The sequence below is a fragment of the Chiloscyllium punctatum genome, chromosome 9 (genome assembly GCF_047496795.1).
Source record: "Chiloscyllium punctatum isolate Juve2018m chromosome 9, sChiPun1.3, whole genome shotgun sequence".
NCBI classification, from domain to species: domain Eukaryota; kingdom Metazoa; phylum Chordata; class Chondrichthyes; order Orectolobiformes; family Hemiscylliidae; genus Chiloscyllium; species Chiloscyllium punctatum.
This window is the reverse complement of record NC_092747.1, coordinates 61,473,104-61,497,769: the sequence shown is the minus strand read 5'-3', so window position 1 is coordinate 61,497,769 and position 24,666 is coordinate 61,473,104. Positions and strand designations below refer to the sequence as shown.

The window sequence follows — 24,666 nt, the reverse complement described above, 5'->3', positions numbered from 1 at the left end:
TCATCACGAATTTTATAACAAGCATGATTGTATTTATAACTTTGATTTATTTACAATGGCTTACATTTCATGTTTTATTTTTAACAAAAAACATGTAGACATAATGAAAATGAATGCAAAATGAAGAATGAAAAGAAGTGGACAAGTGATAAAAGGGGTAAAAACAATGACTGCAGATGCTGGAAACCAGATTCTGGATTAGTGGTGCTGGAAGAGCACAGCAGTTCAGGCAGCATCCAAGGAGCTTCTGCTGCCTGAACTGCTGTGCTCTTCCAGCACCACTAATCCAGAAAGTGATAAAAGGGTAGATTAAACTGATAGATTTTGAGGGAATTCAGACTGTTTGATCAAGAAGACCTCGGGAACTGTAGATTAGGATTGAGGCAGCTAAAGGCTGTGTCCAGTTGAGAGATGATGCATGAAAGCAGAGTCAGAATAACAAAGATAAACCTTCAGCATATTAGCAGGTAAGGTAAAGATCAGGAGAGATTTGAAAAATAAATAAGAATTTTAAATCAAATGCTTTCCAGAATAAGGAACAAAATTAGACATTACTGGCAAAACTCAGCCGGTCTGGCAGCATCTGTGTAGAGAAACAGAGTTAATGGGTCCAGGACTGAAACATCAGTGAACATGACACATTAACACTGCTTTCTCTCAACAGATACTGCCAAATCTGCTGAGTTTCTCTAGCAATTTCTGTTTTTGTTTCAGATTTCCAGATCTGCAGTTCTTTATTTTATTTCACAGTTAGAGTAGGTCATTTAAAACAGGGATGAAGGATGAAAGGGGTCTTCTATGGACAAAATGCATGTTTTGGAAATTATGAAGTCTGTAAGATGTGAGTGTAAAGTTCCTGAAAGGATAATTGTTAAAAGTCTATCATTGTAGTCAAGTGATTCTTTGAATCCAGGTTTCAATGTACAGTTGAATCAATAACACAATAACCAATACAGATATGCAATCAGAACTTGAACAGGCTGGTCTTCGCACATTCACAAATTGATTCTGTTTAGTGTTCTTAGTCTGGCATTCTAGAGAACTATCAAAGCTTTAAACAGTCTGCATCTTCCTTTTGTACCCTTTGGCATTTCACATTGTTATTGAACAATGCTTAATTCACCCTGAGGTGCCAACCTCTTGTCTCAACATGTTCTGGCAGTTATTGTATCCTAGCTTAGTTAGCCCAATTTAACTCTTACATAATGATGCTCCATGCAGAAGTGAAAGCGAGCAGTCTTGGTCAAGGATATGACAGTGAGTTTGCTTCTGTGTTATGCAGGGTACCAAGATTGCATATAATGTGATTTAGTTTAAGATTTTCAAGGTGTATGGTTGGAGAGAGTAGGTTTTGAGAGAGTGGAGCAGAATGTGAGAGTTTGTGATGAAGTTTGAAGACAATGGCTTTTGAACATGTTCATGGTGAGCGGGAAGAAGTTGTGAATTATATAAAATTATTATTTGTTATGAACCAGACCAAACTCCCTCAATATATAAGGTAGTCTAGACCCTAACTTTTTCTTATTGTAAAGTTAAGTGTAAGGCATTGAAATCAGATGCTATATAATATACCAATAAACTGTTCCAAAATAATAACATTCCATTAGCAAATCATTGGCAAAGGCAAATTCAGTAAAATAGATTGCTAGAATTGCATGTGAGACAACAGGAATAGAGCCCCAGCTTTTAGCTGTAACAGAAAGAGGAATAAGGGCTTCCGCATCCAACTTCAAGATCCCAACAATTGCAGAAAGCAGAAACTAAAAACCCTGGTTCTGTGGGAGCTTGACCACACCCATTCAGGCTACTTTTATTGTTCCAACTAAAAAAAACACAAAGCCTAACACGCTGTTTACTTTAATGGCTTTGAGCAGAATGTTCACCACCTCCATCTCAACCTTTTTCCATTTTTAAAAAAAAGGATAAAATGCACCTCTTAAAGCCATAGTATCGTCACAGATTGACTCAGCAAACTGTCCTTGTTTATGTTGTAAATGTGTCAAATGAAGTGAAGGAGCTGGGTGCATATAATAGCTGTTCTCCTGTATTGAGCTGTTGATTAAGAGCAGCATGCATTGAGGAAAAGGAGAGTATTGATAGATCACTGGGGTCTCCAGTGGGAATTCTATAAAGCATTGAAAATTGAACTCTTCCAGAAGGTGTGATGGCCACGTGTAAATGGAGAGGAATGGCACCAAAAACAGGAGGGGGCATTATAGATGAGGATATCATTGTCAATTGTACTAATTACTACAAAACGTTCTTAACCACAGCAGCAATTTTTACACCCAGGCCACCAGACCATCATTATTTTATAGACACACAGGATTCAAAGTTTTCTTTACATGTTTTAATTTTGATTCGCTCACCTGTTTTTTTTTAAAAGAAGTAACAGTGAAAGGGAGCAACAAGAAATAGTCATAATAACGGAACTGCAACTCTAACCCACCCACACTTACCGTATGCAGATCATTTTCCCTGCCTTCTATGTAAATGTTCGATCAATAAATCTCCAAACTACATGAACACATTTTTCCCTGCTTTCTTTTCAACATGTTTTTTACACTCAGCCAACATTCATTGCACTAGGTGGCAGTCTGTTCCAGAAATGAGTAATTGGCTGCTAATGTTTCTCATCTAATGTATAGCTTATGGTTCCCTGACTTGAGTATGATTGTGGCTCTCTTTTGCTTGTTTTAGACAAAGAGCTTCCACTCATTCAACTTTGGCATTCCTTTCTTGATTTTTTTTTTACACACATTAGCATGCTGGTGCTTCCACCACCCATTTGTCTTTTCTCTGACTAGAACAGAGTTTAGATGCCCTTTGACAGTCTTCATAGTTCAGTGATCTAAGACCTGGAGCTATCGTTGTTGGCCTTTCAGATTCCCTTAAACCTCAAGAGTAAACAGTACCTGCAGCAATCACATTAGCAACAATTTCCAACGTAACACTTGATAGCACAAACATACAGAGGCCTGGACGTCCCATTGAGAAGCCTCAAAACATGCCTGAGAAATCCAACAGCTTAGCAATACACAAAACATTTTCTACTCTATGCAATTTAAATCTGATTTTACTTCCATTTAACTTGTTTGAGTGTTTTAAAATGTATGTTTTATTAACATGTGTAAGACATGAAGAGGGTGAGCTCGTACTTTTCTGTCCAGACTGCAATCAATGTCTAATTTTGTTAAGATAGCAAGGCCTGCAACGTAACATTAATTTGATCATCAATGATTCTTTCTGATTCCAAGTTTGGTATAATTCAGATGACGACTGTTACCATGTTGTTAAAAATACCCTATTCTGAATGGAATTAAATGGATTTGTTTCCCAGCATTTGTTTCCCATTGTTAGTTAAACTTAAGCTGAGTGTATTGTTCAGCCATTTCAGAGGGCAGTTTAGAATCAACCACACCCCAGTGGATCTAGAGACACTTGTAGGCCAGACCAGGTAAGTATGGCCTATTTCTGTTCCAAAGGGACATTAATGAACCAGATTTATTTTTGCAATTGATGAAAGTTGTCGTGATGAGGCCAACTTAATATTCTAGATTTATTAAATGAATTTAATTTCCATCACTGCACTAACGGCATGTCGCCCAAGCATTAGCCTGGATCTGTGAATTACGAGTCCACCATCTTCCAAAAACTTCTGATGTTTCTTATCACATGCCTTCCACCAGTTTAAATAATCATCCTGAATAGTTCCAAAACTTGTTAGCCACTTTTTGTTTCATAAGGTTCAATTAGATATTACTGCTTACTGGCACACTGAAAAAAAAGATAATTAGTAAAATGGGGGAATAGATGTTCATCGATCTGCACTTGTTGTGCAATGGCAAATCTGACCACATTAGAATAGTTTGAAGGCACATGGAATGCTCTTGGACTTTGGTGCTGAGGGGTGAATTTATTGAGGTTTATAAAATCATGAGGGGCTTGGATAGGGTGAATAGCCAAGGCCTTTTACCTGGGATAAGGGAGGCCAGAACTAGATAGCATAGGTTTAAGGTGAGAGGGGAAAAATTTAAAAGGGACCTCAGGGACAATATTATCACACAGAGGGTGGTGTGTGTATGGAATGAGCTTCAAGAGGAAGTGGTGGAGACTGGTACAATGACAACATTCAAAAGGCATCTGGATGGGTATATGAATAGAAAGGGTTCAGGAGGATATGGGCCAAATGCTGGAAAATTGGACCAGATTTATTTACGATATCTGGTCAGTGCGGATGAGCCGTACAACTCTATGACTCTGATGTGAAATCAGAAAATGAAGCAAAGCAGCACCTCTTAATGGGCTACAGCAAGATATTGGCAGGTAAGTTCTGATGAGAAAGATGAAGAAGTTGGTGATAATAGTTCAGTGGAAACTTTGGTTTATATCATGTAGCAGTGCTTCAAATGGATGTGAAGAACAAACACCAAAAGGAGTCTGACCTTATTTGGAGGACTCTCTTGTCAAAAGCTCAATACAGGGAAAGTTATATGGTGAGATGAAACTGACACACTTCCCCTAATTCTCTCCGATTCCTCAATGAACATTCAAAAGCATAAAAATATCCACTGGTATAAGAAGGAAAACAAAGATTGACTCATTTTTGAAATATCTCACGTCTTCTGGGATATAGCATTTAACACACCACATGTCACTCTACATTCATTCTGCCTATTTTAAGATTTTGCTGCCTAAATTGCATACACCAGTCTTAAACCAATTAAATTAATTTTATATGATATCAAGAAATGGCTGGAGGAGCCGGGTATTGCAAAAGTTATGGACACTGACAATATTCCAGCAACAGTACTGAATCCAATGAGCCATGCCCATAACCAAGCCGCTCCAGTACAGCTAAGAAGTGCAAATGTATGCAGCAATGTGGAATATTGCTCAGGTGTACCTCCTATGCAAATGCAAAATAGATCCAACCAGTTACCACCTTACCAAAATACACTCTGTCAGCAACAAGTGATGGAAGGAGTCATCAACAATGTGGGCAAGCAGCATTTGCAAAGGAATAAGTTATTCACTGACACTCAATTTAGATTCCACCAGGGCCACTCAGCTTCTGACCTCATTATGGCCTTGGTCTAAACAGGGATAAAAGAGCTAAAGATGTGTTGCTGGAAAAGCGCAGCAGGTCAGGCAGCATCCAAGGAGCAGGAGAATCGATGTTTCGGGCATGAGCAACACATTTTCAGCTCTGATCTCCAGCATCTGCAGTCCTCACTTTCTCATAAAAGAGCTAAAGTCCGGAAGTGAGATGAGGTTGACCTCCCTTGAAATCAGAGCAACATTTGACTGAGTGTGGCATCAGGGAGACTGAGCAAAACAGAAGCCAGTGGGATTTGGAGAAACTCTCTGCTGGTTGGAATCATATCTAGCACAAGGGAAGATGTTGTGCTTGTTTGAGGTCAATCCTCTCAGCTCCAGGGATTTCTGTTGGAGTTCCTCAGGCTAATGTCCTAGGCCCAACTAACTTCAGCTGTTTCATCAATGGCCTTCCTTCTATTTATAAGGTCAGAAGTGGGATTGTTTGTTGCTGATTGTATACATTTCACCACGATTCACAACTCCTCAACTGAATATTGGCAAGTGGGACTTGTGCCACACAGAGAAGATGAAGTGTTTTTGACTGGAGACTTGCATAGAGCATAAATAACTGTACAAGTGGGTTTCTGTGCTGAATTATTATGCAGGTCTCTGAATTGAGGATCTGTTGCACATATGGTATCCTTTGCAGCACCTAGTGTGAGTGTGAGAGGGAGGTCTATCACCTTGTTAAAGATTAGCATCCTGTTCAGCTGATGCCTCCTTTTCCTAGACTGCAATATGGAATTGCCTCTTCACATCTGTATCTACAGACTGCTGGAGATGTTAGATACCTTGCAAGTGGCTGATGTGCAAGACATTGTTAATGTAATGGTACATTGCACGTTTGGGAATAGGTATCACTGCTCTGGATGTTTTTGGCAAGTCATAATGTAGCAGGTTTTACAAACTGTTGTGTGAAATTTAGATGGTGAAAATAAATCCTGTCTCATATATGTCCAGGTTCATGTGGAGGAGTCTCTAAATTTGATTCCATGGATGCTAAGGAAACACTTCAGGTGTCATTGCACAAATACTTGCTGAACTTTCATCAACACCGCTGCCTAATCCAAAACAAACTGCCTGTGCTAAAAAAAGCTATTTTGCTGAAGCCTTTCATCTTGTATTCATCAGAACAAGTGTAAGAATTTCAAATAATCACAATTTATACCGAAGGAGAAAAGAGATGCAAATTCACTGGTAATTCCATTTGATTCAGCAATGGATCTTTCTCTTCAGTGATGTTCAAGTATGCCTCTGCTTGGCAGCAAACTGGCCTTAATCATACAATCCTCCCATAGATACAAGAGTACTCTGAATCCCGAGGTCTGGAAAATTTTTCAAATGTTACACCATTGTTAAAAAAGTGTAAGAATGAGCTCAGCAACCAGGTTAACCTCCATGTTGGGAAAGCTTTGAGATAATTTGCAATAAAACACATGGACAAGTGTGGAATAATTGAGGAATAGCTGCAAAGATATCTTAAAGGCAAATCATGTTTACCTGGCCTGAGGGAGATTTTAGGTGAGGTAACGGATTGAAGAGAGTCCTGTGATTGATGTGGTATGTATAGACTTCCCAAAGATTTTTGACTAATGCCATTATAGGGGAGACAATGGCGTAGTGATTAGATTAGATTAGATTACTTACAGTGTGGAAACAGGCCCTTCGGCCCAACAAGTCCACACCGCCCCGCCGAAGCGCAACCCACCCATACCCCTACATCTACATTTACCCCTTACCTAACACTATGGGCAATTTAGCATGGCCAATTCACCTGGCCTGCACATCTTTGGACTGTGGGAGGAAACCGGAGCACCCGGAGGAAACCCACGCAGACACGGGGAGAACGTGCAAACTCCACACAGTCAGTCGCCTGAGGCGGGAATTGAACCCGGGTCTCAGGCGCTGTGAGGCAGCAGTGCTAACCACTGTGCCACCGTGCTATTATGGCTAAACTTATTAATCCAGAGAGCTTGGTGAATTTCTGAGGGTGAACATGTGTACCGCAGATGCTGGAGATTAGAGTCAAGATTAGCAAAGTGCTGGAAAAGCACAGCAAGTCTGGCAACATTCAAGGAGCAGGAAAATTGATGTTTCAGGCCAAAGCCCTTCAGGCCCACATCCAAATCTTAGTGCAATTTGAATTCGATACAAATCTGGCATTTAACATCTAATGATCATGAAACCATTGTCAATTGTCAGAAAGATCCCCCTGGTTCTCTACTCTCCTTTAGGGAAGGAAACTGCCAACTTTACCTGGTCTGCCCTAGATGTGACTCCAGACCCTCCAGGCAATTAGGAATGGGCAATAAATGCTGACTTAGCCAGTGAGGCCCTCATCCTGTGAATGAGTTTTTAAAAAAATGACTTGCCAGGAAATGGAGCTCATGCAACAAAAAGGATAGTAGCATCATCAATGTCAGCTGACCACATGTGTTTTAGACTGGCAGAGTTTGTGCAGTAGGGATTTCCATTGGTCAGCACTAGGACCACTCTTCTCTAGGTACAGACTTACATGTGCAAGGCGCATTTTTAAGATTGTATGTGATCCCACATAATTTGCAAGATAACTAGTTTGTTTGCACATTGGAATGCACATTATTTGGTGATATATTTTTATAATTTTCTGTGTCAAGACACAAACCTTGGCGGTATTGTAGCCCCTATTGGGAGGGTAGTGATGGCCTACAAGAGGGCACAGTGGAATGGGTAGATCTGAAAGGCAGAGGAAATGTAATGCAGAGAATGAAGACCGATTGTAAGAGCCAATATAAAATAAAGGGTACAATTCTCGTGGAAGTGCAGGAGTAGAGAGACCAGAGTGGGAGGTAAATGTACACAAATCATTCTGGATGGTTGGGTAAATGACAAAGATCAAAATGCAAACAAGATCCTAGGCTTTTTTTAAATGTATAAATGAAAGCATAGGATGCACTATAACCCTAACACTTGGCGGAATATAATATGGGACATAAGCTAAATGGCACGAGATTGCAGAGTTCTGAGATGAGAGAAATCTGAAAATCCTGGTGCATGAATCACAAAATATTAATACTCGGGTACAGTAAGTAAATAGGAAAGCAGTGAGAATGTTGTTGTATATTTCGTGATATTGAATACAAAATTCAGTAGGTTATGCTTTAGTTGTATAAGGCATTGGATACAGTATTCCTTACTGGTCTCCTTACTGAAGAAAGAATATAAATGAATTGGAAACAGTTCACAAAAGGTTTATTAAACTAAAACCTGGAATGGATGGGTTATTTTATGAATATTGCACAAGTTAAACTTGTATCCACTGGGGTTTAGTAGAATGCGGAGCGCAATAATTGAAAACTAAAAGATCCTGAGAAGTATTGGATGAGGAAAGGACATTTCCTCTTCTGTGAGAATCTAGAACTTGGGGTCACTGTTTAAAATAAGGGGTTACCCATTTAAGGTAGAGATGAGAAAGTTTTCTTTCTCACAGTGGATTGTGTATCTTTTGGAACTCTCTCAAAAGGCAGTGGAAGAAATGTTTGAATATTTTTAAGAGGGAAGTAGGTTATTAATAATTAAAGGACTTATCAGGGAGAGGGAAGAATATTGAGTAATCAGATAAGCCATGATCTTATTGAATGGAGGAACATGCATGGTGTACCAATTGACCCACTTTTGCTCCCATTTTATGTATTTGTGTCAAGATTTTTGATGGGTACATATAAAAAACAAATTAAGCCAGAACAGAAGCATTATATCCATTTTTGAGCATTATAGAACTAGGAGATGGTTTCATAATGTCAATGCACCTGGAATTAAAAGCCAGCCTTAGTAATGATAACTATGAATCTATTATTGATTGTTGTCAAAATCAATCTGGTTCATTGATATTCTTGAGGTCAGAAAGTCTGTCTTCCTTACCTAGTCTGGTCTACTTGTGACTCCAAACTCCCAGTAATGTGGTTCCATCTTAACCATCCTCTGAGATGGCCTTGACAAACAATCAGTTTAAGACCAACGAGGAATGGTCAACATGTGCTGACCTTGCCAATGACTCCTATATCCCCATGAAAGAATTGAGAGAAAAAAGAAACTTGAAGGATGTAAAAACTTTAGAAAGAGTGCAGAAAAGATTTCTGCAGAGACGAATGGGTTAATTATGTAGATAAATTAATGGATTTGGTTGTTTTCCTCCAGAGAAGATTTGAAGTGTTCAAAACGATTGGGAATTTGGACAGAATTGCTAAAGAGGATCAGTTCCCACTTGCTCCAGGGTCAAGACCCAGAAAACACCAATTGATGGTGAAAGACAAAAGAAGTAACAGTGGGTGATGTGAAGAAAATCCTTTTCACACAGCGAGTGATTAAGACTTGTACAGCTTTAAGCATGTGGCAAAGACCTGTTCAATTGTATGTTTCGTTGAGAAATTGGATAAGTATCTGAAGAGAAAGATTTGTAATGGTCATGGGGAAGAGGCAGGAGAGTGAGACTAACTGAGTTGCCCTTGCAGAGAGCTACCACATGTATGACAAGCTGAATGGGGCCTCCTGTTCTATGATTGACATTTTTCATGTCGCTGTTTTACTGCAGCAGCAACTACAAATAACGAATGCAAATGGTGGTAGAGCAAAAGTATTTAAAACATGATGCAGAGTGCTTCACAAATGTTTCGAAGGCACAGACATATTTTCATGCAATAACCAACTTAAAGGAAGATAAATGTCATACAAGTGCAGGGCCAGACCTCAGGATCCTCAATGTATTCATTTTTAAATAGATATGCAGGTCAAAATGGAAAGCACCTTATCTAAAGGTGGCATGCTGGCTCAGTGGTTGGCATTGCTGCCTCTCCGCACCAGGGACCCAGGTTTGATTCTATCCCAAGGCAATTGTCTGTGTGGAGTTTGCACATTCTTCCCATGTTCATGTGTGTGTCCTCTGGATGTTCTAGTTCCCTCCCACAGTCCAAAGATGTGCAGGTTAGGTGGATTGGCTATACTGAATTGTTTTGGGGATGTGCAGGATAGATGTGTTGGCCATAGTGAATGCAGGGATACAGCAGGAAGGTGTGTCTGGGTGGAATGTTCTTCAAAGGTTCGGTGTGAACACGTTAGGCTGAATGGCCTGCTTCCACATCCTAGGGATTCTATGATCAAGTTAAGTGGATTGGCCATGGGAAAGGGATGCTCTTCAGGGGGTCACTGTGGACTTGATGGGCCAGATGGCCTTATGTGGGGGCTCTATGAGTAAGGAATTCCAGTAAGAGATTTCCTTTAAATAATTTCTCAATGTAAATGAGAACTGTGAATATATCAGTAAATAATGTTGTGTTGTTTCTGGCGTTGCGATCTACACTTTTAAAGTCTGCAGATCAGTTACACACCGTGCCAGCTCACATTACTCAAAATTGCAGCCTCTTCAATGTTGCAAGGGTCTGCACTAAAGTGCAACCTTGGAGAATTTATTCTGTTGCACCAGTTATTGTGTGATGAAATAGTTAGATGCTGATTTGTTAACAGGTGAGTTCACAATCTCTCTGTTGTTTTAAGATGATCATTTTACAGAGCAGGAGTGACAAAGACCTGGGAACAGGTCATCTGGCTATTAAATAGTGTATAACATTTTTAAATCTAAAACTTTCATGCTAAAAGCCCATACTTTCTGACTTTCTTGAATTGCTAAGCTTTGATTCCAAACTGGAGGTCAGTATTTTGCTTATGGAAAGTATGTAATCCATTTCTTAAACCAGAGCAATAAGGTACTCATCAAAATGAGAGCTTGAGAAATCAATTTAAGCAGCTCAGCATTGAAAATGGGAGTTGTCCAGTGTGTGGTTGAGAGTAATTCTAAAGATTCTCATGAAGACTTATAGACACATCTGATTCTGTTATCTGTCATGTTGAGTATTAATGTACTTTTTTTTTAAATTGAGAAATTGTTTTCCATGGTACTAAATGTTCAGACACAGAACTATAATCAAACTGATAAAATTAAAATAAATTTGTGATTTTTTTTATCAGCAACATGAATCACTATTGTGCGAAAGTATTTCTGTTGGCAACATAAAGAAATATGACAAATTAATCGATTAAAGGAGACATTTCTAATAGGTTTTTAATTTTCCTTGAATTTTGAAACAAAACATTACATCTGCTGTTGTTTAATAATATTTTTACTCATGGAATTAAGATCTTTTAAATGATGCTATCTATTGCCAACTTTTTTTGAAGTTCTTAACTTTTGTTTTGTTTTGTTGTTTTCAGGTCCTCCCCTGCCTTGCTCTTCTACTTCATCAACCCCAGTGGAGCAGTACCTCTCCCATCCCCCTCCTTCTGAAGTCAACGAGAACCAGCGAGGGTTCCTCAGCAACAACATGACCCAGCCAAACCAAGACTCTGATTCAGATGAGGAGTTTGTTCCCAATTCTTTCTTGGTTAAAACTGGCTCTGGAAATCTGTATGTCCCCACAAGTGGTAAGTTAGTTGACTTTATTCTGCTTCTTTGTTCTAGTGATCTCGCTTCTACTTTGATTTCTGATCAATCTGAATCATGTTTATTAATAAACTTTACATAAAATGCAGCATTAACCATAGATTATTTTAGTATAATACTAACTAATCAATTACTCCCATTTTATTTTATTATTAAGCAGTTGCACCTAATGTTTGAAAATTAGAGTGAATTTATTACTTACATTAAATTTGTCCCTTTACTTAATTTTAGTATTTGTGTAATTTTTAAACCTGCTTAATTCTAGTTGTCACTCATTTTGCTACTTACGATCTGAACATCTTTTGCTCCATCTGAAAACGATAGGGCCCGTAATATCAAACAGTTACTGTATCAAAAGTTGCTGTTTTACTCAAAAAGACAAGCTGCCCACAATACCTGCAATCCATATGTAATAACTGACCAATTGATGTCTTGTTGCTGAAAGGAATTGAACTGCAGTTTGAAAATGGAATGTAATTTCTGATGTATTTCAAAAATAACAATTCGCATTCACTTTGTATTTTCCATGTAAAAGGGGCCTAGGAGCATTTTTTAAAAAAAGGTAAAGGGAGATAGATGATAGGGTGATTCATTCAGGAAGTAAGGAAATGAAGGGGATACTGAAACCACCTTTTGAAGAGAGGGGCCTTAGGGGGCTTTGAAGGGCAAAGAACTGATTTATTGAATTGCAAAAGTGGGGCATGCACATGGGTTTTAAAATATCCCTTAAAAAGGATTGGATAAAACTGTAACGATGTTAAGTTGAGCATCATGAAAACAATTTACTGAATGCAGGAATGTACAGTTGCTAAATAAAGAGCTGAGGGGTGTGTTGGACTTGTGCAGGAATGGAGTTGGATTACAGAGTCCTGAAACAGATGATGGCGGGTGGAAGTGGGGTGCTGTTGAGGTTTAAGCAATACTTCAAGATGATTTTTAAAAAAAAGGCTTGAGTAAATTTATTCAGCAGTGAAGGAATAATTTTCCACAGGTGAAAGAAGATAGTTGGTGAAAATAGTGAATCTGAGATTTATTTTAAAAAGCCACAACGCAGTTGAACTGCATGCCAAGTCTGTGTTCCATGCAGTTCAGCATGAATGACCAGCCAGAAAGGTTACAGTGCCTTGATGCTGACTGGAATGAAACAGGTTGTTAGTGTTAAACTGTAGGATAGATTAGAACTTGAGGTTGTTCAGGCTTTGCACAGCATGGTAACAGCCTTGCTCAACAAATCCAGCCTGGATTGCTGTTGTTCAGATTCTCCTGCACTCCTCTACCTCCTGCATATGGCAAGATCCCACTAATAGTGCTAAATGAGTATTTTTTTAATGATGGGAGATAAGTACCAGCCAAGTCAGTGAGCAAAAGCTCCTTTTATTTTGAGGTTTCATGTCAATGCAGCTCTTCCTCTATACTGTACTGAAATATCAGCCTAAAGTCTCTGGAGTGGTTGCACTTGCAGTAAATAATTGACATTTGCTGTGCACAGTATCATTTTAAATTATATTATTCTGCAAGACTGAATGATAGCAATGGCCGCTATAGCAAAGGACAAGACAATATCATGGATCTTGTGCAAAATAAAGCCACATTACTTAGTTCTTTGCTTGGTCTGCTAAACCTGTCTAGTTTACTGTAAATGGTCGCAGCATTTCTGCCTGTGCAGAGAGATTCCAACTCTTCATTGCTCTCGCAATGTTTATAACTGCTGACAGGATCAAATTTGATAAGGTGGCTCTCCTCATCACCCTAACACTCACACACAAACAATAACCCTTTTGTTAAATCACTGGGGAACAACTGGCATCCATCAAATGGTTGACCACACAAGGCAAACTTTTCGTTGGGGAGGAAAAAACTTTAATAGCAAAGACAGGAAGAAATTTGCCAACAAAGTAGAATAGTTTGCTTGATAGTTGCATTTAAACCTGAATATTTGCATTTTAAGCCAAAGGGCTTTCTGTTCCTTCATGTGACAATGGGTGACTTTGGCAAGACCAGCTTTTGTTGCCCATCCCTAATTTCTGTCACACACTGGCTTGCTAGACCAATTCTGAGTCATTTCAGAATCAACGTGTGTGTATCGAGTCACATTCAGTTAAGGATGACAGGTTTCCTTCCCTAAAGGACATTAGTGAGCCAAATGGGTTTTTATGACAATTAGCAATGTTCTCATAGTCAACATTATTGACACTAGCTTTTAATTCCAGGTTTATGATTTGAATTAAAGTTGCACAAGCTGCCACATGGTGGGATTTAAATGAGCCTATGCCTCTGGATTACTGATCCAGTGATATTACAAGCATGCCATAACCTCAAATATATTGTTTAAAAGTAAATGGATATCTAAAGGAGGAGTTATTTAGGGAGTCGCCCACCTTAACCTTTGTACCCTAACGCATATGCCCCCATCCAACATCCCCTTGCACCTTGTTCCTATCCCACGCCCTTAAACCCTCACACATTTAAGATGCCACAATTTCATATTTCCCATTGTCTTGTATAATTCCTCAACTTGCCTAACCCACACTGAATCTGTCATGCGCCATTACATGCACACACCCTTGACCATCTTCCTCCATCCTCCCCAACCCCCGTCCCCAGGCCCTTGATACCTTCAACCTCCATGTGTCTGTATCCCTCCAGTGTAATTCTTCCCACTTCCTTCACCAAGCCCTTGTCTCCACACCATTGATCCCCCACCCTTGATTCCCACCTTAGGCTGCTTTGACCATGGGGAGGCAATGCCCTAGTGGCATTATCGCTGGACTGTTAATCTAGAGATCCTTGTGATGTTCTGGGATCCAGGCAGATGGTGGAATTTGAATTTGATAAAAATCTGGATGACCATGAATCCATAGTTGATTGTTGGAAAAATCATCTTCTTCACTCATGTGCTTTAGGGAGGGAACTTGCCATCCATATCTGGTCTTGCTTACCTGTGACTGACTCACAGCAATGTAGTTAACTCTTTACTGCCCTCTGGGCAATTAGGGATGGGCAATAAATGCTGGCCTAGCCAGTGATGGCCATATCCTATGCATGAATTTTTAAAAACCATCTTTACACCTCTTATCTGCCTCATGCCCTTGCTTCATTACCCAACTTTTTGCCTCCATACACCCTTGCCCCGCCACCCAGTCAACACAACTGTCAAGACATGTTCTTGAAAAGATCGCACACGCTTTCTTCCCCATATCTTTGTTGACCCTTGTCCACCTTACAGTTTTGCTTCAGCCTCCCAATTCCCTCAAATTGCTATACCTTTGTACACCTTAATCCCACAAATGCTCATCTGTGACACATGCCTCCTCAAATTCTCACACACCCACCCTTACACCACTCACACTCTCTTCATGCTTCCACATCATTGATTTACCCCACACCTTTGACCCCATACCTGGGCCCCCAACCCTCAAACCCACCACACGTCAGAAGGAAACAATCTGACCCAATATCTCATGATATGCTAAAGGTGGTCCGTTTATGTAAGTTACTACTATTGTTAGTGGAGTTTAAACAACCCCTTCTGTGCTTTTCTAACCCTCCATTTTAAATGTGCTGAACTTGATCGTTAAAAGTGAAAAGAATTTAACTTCTAACATCCTGATCAGTCCATTTTTTTGAACAAAAACTGTATCCACAAGAAAAAGCTGTGGATCAAACATTTTTCATTTTTTTGCTTTGTCAGGGAAGAATCTCGGATTTTGTTCCTGTAGATTTACAAGGAAATGACAAAATGGTGGGTATGCTCCAACTTAAAGCATTACATCATGCTTCCAAACAGAAGATAACTGTTTTGCAAATTACTTTTAAATGAAAATGGTGACCCTGCAATTTTAACATCTTCTGTTCTTCCATTCTTTTCGTGATTTTATTTGAGGAACACCTTTACTGTCATACCAAGTTCTCCATGCACCCTCATCCTCCCTGCGTTTATCCCAACTACCTCACTATAACATTAAATTCTGTCACTGCAGGTGTTAAAGCCATTCAAATGTCCTTGATGCAGTCAGCAGTATTTTCAATCTTACTCTCATATCAGAGGTGTCTGAGACTGTTCATGTTGTCTCACCAATAGATTTTATTGATGTTGGCTCAATGGTTTTAGATATCCTTTCTCGGTAGGATAATAGAAATGTAACTGTTGATATTGAATAACTCATTGTGAGTTATGACCTTTTAAATGAACTATTTGAGGACAAATATTTTGAACAATTAGTACCCTGCTGTTAAATAAATGTGAAAAATTTAATTGAATGCAGAACAAAACATCCATTGAAAGTCTTAAACCCATTACTGAAGAGGGTGTTCAATTGATTCCTCTTTGGAAAATCTAACTGTTTTGTTATGTTTCAAATTGTCTGGGCGGCACATTGACTAGACACTGGTCGAGTGATATTGTGGCTTCATGCATCATTTTATTGATTTTGTGATGTGTTCAAGTTTCCCTTTTGCCTTATAATGTAATTTACTATGTTAGCAGATTATTTTCTTCTTGTTTATTGAACTGTGTCAAGCCCAGCTAAATTTTGAAGTTTGACATTTAAAGAAGTAATCTCCATGAGGCACTTTTTAAGAGCTACATCTGATCAAATTATCATTAAAAGTCATTTTCTGTTCATCTGACCATTGTTGATCTAAGAGAAAGGCTCATGCTAATCACATTAACATCATTTTAGGTTGGACCAGACTTGAACCCAGATACTGTGTGAAAGGGTATAAATCATAGCTTAAAGTCACTCTTCACTTACATCATCCTCTGGGAATTTTGCCTTGACACTGTTGTCAAAAACTACACGTAAAGATGGTCCTCAAATAAAATCACTAAAAGAATGGAAGAACAGAAGATGTTAAAATTGCAGGGCCACCATTTTCATTTAAAAGTAATTTGCAAAACAGTTATCTTCTGTTTGGAAGCATGGTGTAATGCTTTAAGTTGGAGCATATGCACCATTTTGTCATTTCCTTGTGAATCTACAGGAACAAAATCCGAGATTCTTCCATGACAAAGCAAAAAAATGAAAAATGTTTGACCCACAGCTTTTTTTTTGTGGATACCATTTTTGTTCAAAAAATGGACCGATCAGGATATTAGAAGTTTAAATTCTTTTCATTTTTAACAATCAAGTTCAGCACCAGTTAAAATGGAGGGTTAGAAAAGCACAGAAGGGGTTATTTAAACTCCACTAACAATAGGAGCAACTTATACAACAGAGACCACCTTTAACATCTCCTGAGATATTGGGTCAGATTGTGTGGTGGGTTTGAGGATTGGGGGGTGCTGGGGCAGGTGGAAGTTAATTGGAAATGGACAGGTCCTGCACAAGCCATTTCCGTTGCTAGCTGTCAATCTGGCATGAGAAAGACAGTGGGTCACAACATGTCATGTCCGCCAACTGACACTACAAGCGCCATTGCACAGGTAATGGAATCAGACAAAATGAAAATGTCAGTGAGTTTGGAAGAGTTTGCAAAACCAAGTCAGCTCAGGCCTTGAACATAGCTGGAAGCCCCTTGGAAGTTCAGAAATTATTTTTTCATCTGTGAAAGTTGGGATGCTTCTGTGTTAATTCAATTGAAAGGTGTTGTTATGGGCTATAGATATCAACAACTGGTAGCTTACTGTTGGGGTAGTTTTATTATTTTAATAATAGAATAATGAAACAAAACACAATTAGAATCGACAGATCCTAAGGGTCATTCGAAACAAAATTCAAATTCGAAATTTAAGCTTCGAAATTTAAATTGAAGTATCGTTTTGGCAGGTGTTGACACAACCCAGCTTCTGCGGGACCCACCACTGATGGAAGATTCAAAGCAGACATGGTGTGCTGTCTCCCAGGCCCACTCTGATTCCACATCTTTCATTATTGGTCATTGAAGACAGGCCAATGCTGATTCTTAAGAATACAAAAGGCGCTTGTGTTACCAAACAAGATGTGGTTTATTGCATGATAACAACATTACATTAACTAGGCATAATTACAATTATTGGGAGCTGAAGATGGCATGTGTATCTCCCTTTACTTGATTTTCCATCTAAGGGCTGTGTGACATCATCCGGTTGGGTGAAGCTTAAAGCCACTTCAACATTAGGTTTTACCATTACCTTCAAAACATCTCTCTTTACTTCTATAAATATGTATCAGGGTGGAGAAAGGAGGCATAGGTATATTCCATGAACACAGATTCTGGGAACACATCTGCCACCAATGGGGCATCAGTCCTTCCAGCCAGGCTTCACTTGAACCTCACCAGTATCAGCCACTGGACATGTCTAAATTATTTTGCCAGTGTCCAGGTGTTGTGTGATTTTTAACTTTGTCCACCCCAGTCCAACACCAGCTCCTCCAAATCATGGAGGAACAAAGCGATCTTGGGGTCCATGTCCATAGATGCCTCAAAGTTGCCACCCAAAGTTGATAGGGTTGTTAAGAATGCTTATGGTGTGTTGGCTTTCATTAGCAGGGAGATTGAGTTTAAGAGCCATGAGGTTATGCTGCAGCTCTATAGAGCCCTGTTTAGACCATACATGGAATATTGTATTCAGTTCTGGTCACCTCATTATAGGAAGGGTATGGATGCTTTAGAGAGGGTGCAGAGGAGATTTTCCAGGTCGCTGCTTGGACTGGAGGGCATGTCTTATGAAGAAAGGTTGAAGGAACTCGGGCTTTTCTTACTGGAGTGAAGAAGGATGAGAGGTGTCTTGATAGAGGTATACAAGATATTGAAAGGCATAGGTAGAGTGAATAACCAGATGTGTTTCAGCAGGGTGGAAATGGCTATCACTAGGGGGCATAATTTTAAGGTGACTGTAAGAGGGTTTAGGGGAGATGTCAGTGTCAGTTCTTTACACAGAGAGTGGTGGGTGCATGGAATGTACTGCCAGCGGTGGTAGTAGAGTCAGAGCCATTAGGGACATTTAAGCAACTCTTGGGTAGGCACATGGATGAGAATAAAATGAAGGGTATGTAAGTTAGTTTGATCTTAGAGTAGGATAAAAGGTGGGCGCAACATCAAGGGCCAAAGGGTCTGTACTGTGATTATACTGTTCCAGGGACAAGAAAAACAGATACAGAGAAGCACTATTACCTGAAGGTTCCCCTCCAAGCAACATGCCTTCCTAATTTGGTAATGTGTTACCATTCTTCAGTGTAGCTTGATAAAAATCCTGATAATCCCTTGCAAACAGTTGTCCAGGAACATGGGCTCCCCCCCCCCCCCCCCCATTATCTTCTCGAGGACAATTAATGTTGGGCAATAAAACCAGGCCTAGACATGACAACTATATGCAATGATTTTTTTTTTAACAAAGCAGACTTATTGGAGAAGAGAGAGGCAGAGAGGTTTGGGCAGTGAATTCCAGAACTTAGGGATGAGAGCAATGAAGATACAACTAACTGAAGTAGGTGAATTAAAATCAGGGATGCTGAAGTTGTCAAAATTAGATGAAAGCAGATATTTTGGTGGATAGGGGGATGGAAACAATTACAGAGATAGTGTGCTATTTGCTATATGCATGGTGCTATTTGAATGTGAGGATTAGAATTTTACTAGAAACACTAACAGCAAATAAAAAAGTCTCAATGCAAATGGAGTTGAAATGTCATGCTGAAAGGGCAGTGAAATAGATTTCAAGATCTTTCAAGAGTGAATTCTACATATACTTGGAAAGGAACATTTGATGAGCAAAGGTGATGAAACGTGACAGAAGGTCTAAACAAATAGCTCTTTGCAAGATCTGGCAGAAACACAATGGGACCATTGGCTTTTTACTGTGCTTCTCTGATCTTACTCCATTAACTCTCTTCTGATTCAATTCCAAGTAACTCCAAAATGTCAGCATTTCTTGGTATACACCATGATGTACTTTCTGGAATAAGTATTGTACTTTCATAGACTTATCACCAATTATGTATTTTCAGTGCTGAACTGTATTTGTGCCTCTGAATGTAATCATCAAACAACAGTTAATCCAAGAGACATGAGTTGCCATTTAAAAGTAGGACCTGCTAGGGAAGACAAGAAAGGACTTGTTCCCTTTTAAAAATTAGAGATCCATAGGATGGGCAACCCACTGATGTTAGTAATGGGACAAACATTTTGCTCTGATATTCAAATTACTCTGAAACTTTGGGAATAATGAGTGACATAACTTTACTCTTTGACATATGATTGTGGAAGGTGGTTTTAAAATATCTGTCTGTTCCTTGAAATTGAGCACTGTAAGCTGCAAGTCCTGAATATTTCAGGATTTCAGACCATGTGCAGTTCTGGCCAGTCCGAGTTGGGTGAGGTTTTGTAGTGTGGGATAGAGTGACATGCAAAAGATTGAAGCTGGTAACTAGTCTTGAGCCAAAACAAGTCAATGCATGCCCAAAGAGCATTCAGTATTGGAGTTGGGATGTCTCATTGCAGCTGTACAAATATTGGTGAGGCCACATCTGGAGTACTGCCTGCACTTCTGGTCACCCTACTTATAGAAAGAATATTGTGAAACTAGAAAGAATGCAGAAAAGATTTACTAGAATGCTACCTGGAGTGGACGTTTTGAGTTTTAAAGAGAAGTTTGATGGGGTGGGAATTCTTTCCATGGAGGATAGGAGACTGAGGGGTGACCTAAAAAAGGTCTATAAAATCATAAGAGGCATTGACATGGTAGATAGCCAACAGCTTATCCCCATGATAGGATGTCTAAAACTAGAAGGCATAGGTTTAAGCTGAAAGGGGAGAGATACGAAAGGGTTCATAGGGACAATTTTTTCATACTGAAGCTGGCAGGCTTCTTGTGAAAGGGACGACAATTTCATCATGTCAGAAACACTTAGATAGGCATGGAGGAATATGGACCAAACACAGGCAAATTAGACTAGTTTAATTGTGAAAAGCATGGATGCGTTGGGCTGAAGGGCCTGTTTTTATGGTGTAAAATTCTATGACGATGTATTGTTCAGGTAAGTTTTTATTTAAAATTTTACAGAATTAACATTGATGCAGAGAAGATTACAAAAATGTATGGTCTTTTGCCACCACTGGTTTTGTGATAGCTGAATTTAAGGTACACAACCTTTGCTATAATTTCCTCAGAAATAACTATCAAACAAAATGAAAAACTCATGTTTTAAGATTATGTTCTTATCTTAATTCTTCCTCATTCACACCAGTAAAAAAAACTGAAAACAAACACTTTCTAACATAAACAACACCTCTTCAGTAGCACCTCAGCCACAGTAGGATAGAAGGATTAATGGTGGCAATCTTCCTCATGCATACATTCACTTTTACCTATCTCCAGATGGAGAATGATATCCCGTTTGATGAATACCAGAAGAATGCTTTGGAATCATTGTCCTTCAATAGAAAGAAAGGAATACCCTCCCACAAAGTTATGAAGCGAGTGATGACTGAACAAAGGTAGAAATGTACCTTTGACCAGAATTTTCTGTTTACAAGGAAATTTCTACTGGATGCACAATGTATTCGGGAGTCTTTCTTTGGAAGCCACCACTGAACATCCACAACCGACAATTCTGAGAATCAATGCGGCAAATAGCTTATGGTGGAGGCCAAAAAGCCAAAAGTTTAAAAATAAACAATTCATTTTCTAATTCCTTTTGTGGTTACCACAATATATTTACATAACAAATGCGGATGTTCGCATTTATTCATAACCCAGCAAATGGGGCATTTAATTTAGTATTCAGCCTATTGTCCAGGGATTTCCGACTGATGGTTCTTAATTCACTTAAAGCATGTTATCTCTCTTTACCTCATGTTAACCTGTTTTTTTTGAGAGGGGGAAAATCAATTAGACACAATGCACAGCTGTTCAATTAAACTTTTGGGAAGTCATTGTAGATTCCTCCAGGCTTTTCCCTGACAGGTTCTGATCACAGTACTTCAACATACTCAGTAATTACCAGCTTGATGCTGAACTTGGTTGATTGCAGCTTCCACCTTCTCTCTGCTTAGAGACTTGATTCGATGACAAAGAAACGAGGCTTTTGGGAAATCTTTCAAAGTGAAGCTGTAACATTGAGTTTATGAATTGCTGATTTATCAACTGTAATGATATTAATCAGCTAACCAACTGGATAAATAAGTCTCATATTTTAAAGTAGTTTATTTCCTGAGGTGTAAATGAAAAATAATGTTTGCATTGAAATGTATTTTTCTTTTTGGTTAATATCCTGACATCTTATGTTCAGTATACCATTTATATTTCATCATTTGGATGCACTTTTAATAGCAGTGCTTGAGGAATGCTAGGACTACAATGCTTGTTTTCACTACTCTCCATTTAACAAAGTCTGAGTTCTCCCCATCTCTAGTGAAACTCAAAAACAGTTTTGTTAGCCACTGAAATTCACAGAATTGTTTTGGAATGCAATGAGACTATTTGACCGAGTGCATCTGAACAAGCTTTTCAAGCAAGCATTATTACCTAGTGCCAATCTCGTGACTTCTTTCCTATACCATTGGATGTAAGCTTCACCCAAATAATTATCCAATGCCCTCTGGAATGTTTCAGTTGAACCTCTTCCACACTTCCAGGCAGTGTATTCCATACCAACAATCCTCTGAGTGAAAATGTTTTTCTCCTATTACCCTTGCTTCTTTTGCAAATCTTTAACTCTATGCTGTTTCACTTTTGTTGCTTTTACAAAAGGGAACAGTTCCTCTTATTTCTATTTCACCTCCAAACCTTTGATCTTCCTCATGGTTCTCTGTTTTACTTTCTACCTGACACCTGTCATAAGCACACTTCTTTCTTAATTTTTGTCTCCTCTGTAATCCAGAGAGCTCTGGATTTGCTTGTCCTACCTTTTCATACCTGAGGAATATACCTCAACTATTTCCTCTTTGATAGTAGCCAATTGTTCAGTTACTGTTTTCCCAGCATCCTCTCATCCCAGTCAATCCTACACCTGTCTGTTCTTGCTGTATTGAAGTCTGCTTGCAGCTAATTAACTTTCCTCATTCTGGATTGTAAAGTATCATTCTCCACCATCATCCTAAATTTTACAACACAATGATCATTGTTGCTGCATTTAACAAAGTATCAGTTCCTTCTAATGAGAACTCTAAAGTTGATTTAGCACACCTTATGAATCCTTAAACAGTACATTTGCATTCAGAATTTAACTTCACATGCCTGTGCTATGGCTTGCTTGCACGCACTGTGTTTTATTGAACTGTTTGTAAGATGGCTGCATGTAGTGAGTATTTTAAATGGCATAGGTCACATGACAACAGCAAACAGGTGAGTATAGTCTCCATTGAAATATGCTACAATAGGTCAAGTAACTTAACTTAACACTTTTAATCCTAAAGCTTGCTACATCTTGTGCTATCACTCAAATTATCCAAAAATATCCAGGATATGTTTGTAGATGTAATTTGAATGGCAGGATTCTGGGCAATCCAAGATGGAGGATGGGAAAAAATTATGGCTGGAAGAACTGCTCCTTTTTTTTTGACGTATTTTAGGTGTTGGAGTTGATTTTCTTGAATTCCAGGAGCAGCAATTACTGTTTTATAAACTGTTGCATTGTTTTGGAACTTTGGGGAAATGAAGATCAAAACAATGGCACTTTAAAAAGGAGGAAGAGACACAAAGTCAGAGACAGTGAGAGAGACAGAGAAAGAAATCGACACTGATTTTACTGTTTGAGTTCAACTATTTATGGACTTCAGAGTATGTCTAAGAAAAATGAACAAACAGTAAAAATCACAGGTGACATTGGAGGAACCTCCTGAGGCGGAGCTCCCAATTAGGGAGCAGGTACATGAACGGTATTTAAGAGTAACCTTGCTTTTTCTTTTGTAAATCTGCAATAGTGAATAGAGTGGGTTCTTTTTGGTTATATGATTTATTGAGTTCTGTCTCTTGATTAAAAGTAACGAAGCTGGTGGAGGGGAGAAGGTTCACATTTTCGGATCATTGGAATCTCTTTGGGGTAGAAGTGACATGTACGAAAAGCGTGGATTGCACCCAAATTGGAATGGGACTAATATACTGGCAGGGAGATTTGTTAGAGCTGCTTGGGAGGATTTAAATTAATAAGTTGCTACCCAGAGAGATAGTGAGGAAAGAGATCAGTCTGAGACTGATGCAGTTCGGAAAAGGAGCAAGTCTAATAATCAGGGCAAGCAGGGACAAAGCAGTAAATGAGGTAGGACTGATGAATTAAACTGCATTTATTTCAATGCAAGAGGGATAACAGGGAAGGCAGATGAACTCAGGGCATGGTTAGGAACATGGGACTGGGATATTATAGTGATTGCAGAGACGTGGCTCAGGGATGGTAGCTTAATGTTCCAGGATACAAATGCTGCAGGAAGGATAGGAAGGGAGTCAAGAGAGGAGAGGAAGTGGCATTTTTGGTAAGGGATGGCATTACTGTTGCACTTGGGGAGGATATTCCTGGAAATACGTCCAGGGAATGAGAAAGTGATGATCACCTTTTTTTGGGATTGTACTATAGCCACCCCCCCCCCCCCAATTGTCAGCAGGAAATTGAGAAGCAAATTTGTAAGGAGATCTCCGTTATCTGTGAGAATAATAGAGTGGTAATGGTAGGGGAATTAAATTTCCAAACATAGACTAGGACAGCCATATAGATGGAGAGGAAATTAAGTGTGTACAAGAAAATTTTCTGATTCAGTATGTGGATAGAACATAAACATTACAGTGCAGTACGGGCCCATCTAAAGCCTATCTATCCTACACTATTCCATTTTCATCCATATGTCTATCCAACGATCATTTAAATGCCCCTAAAGTTGGTGAGTCAACTATTGTTGCAGGCAGTGCTTTCCATGTACCTGCTACTCACTGAGTAAAGAAACTACTTCTGACATCTGTCCTATATCTATGTCCCCTCGTGCTAGCCATCACCATCTGAGGAAAAAGGCTCTCACTGTCCATCCTTTCTGAACTTCTGATTAGCTTAGCTGTCTCAATTAAGTCACCTCTCAACCTTCTTCTCTCTAATGAAAACAGCCTCAAGTTCCTCAGCCTTTCCTCATAAGATCTTCCCTCCATACCAGGCAAAATCCTCGTAAATCTCTTCTGAACCCTTTCCAAA

At 39.2% G+C, this 24,666-nt stretch overlaps 1 protein-coding gene across 11 annotated transcripts in view; it reads left to right on the top strand.

Moving 5' to 3' along the window:
• tenm4 (teneurin transmembrane protein 4) overlaps positions 1 to 24,666 on the top strand; it is a 658,797-nt gene that overhangs the window by 336,814 nt on the left and 297,317 nt on the right. For all 11 annotated transcript variants that reach the window (XM_072577672.1, XM_072577680.1, XM_072577676.1 and 8 more), the window contains one exon: positions 11,344 to 11,553. In XM_072577672.1, the coding sequence (XP_072433773.1) occupies positions 11,344 to 11,553 (210 nt within the window). The remainder of the gene's footprint in view (positions 1 to 11,343; positions 11,554 to 24,666) is intronic.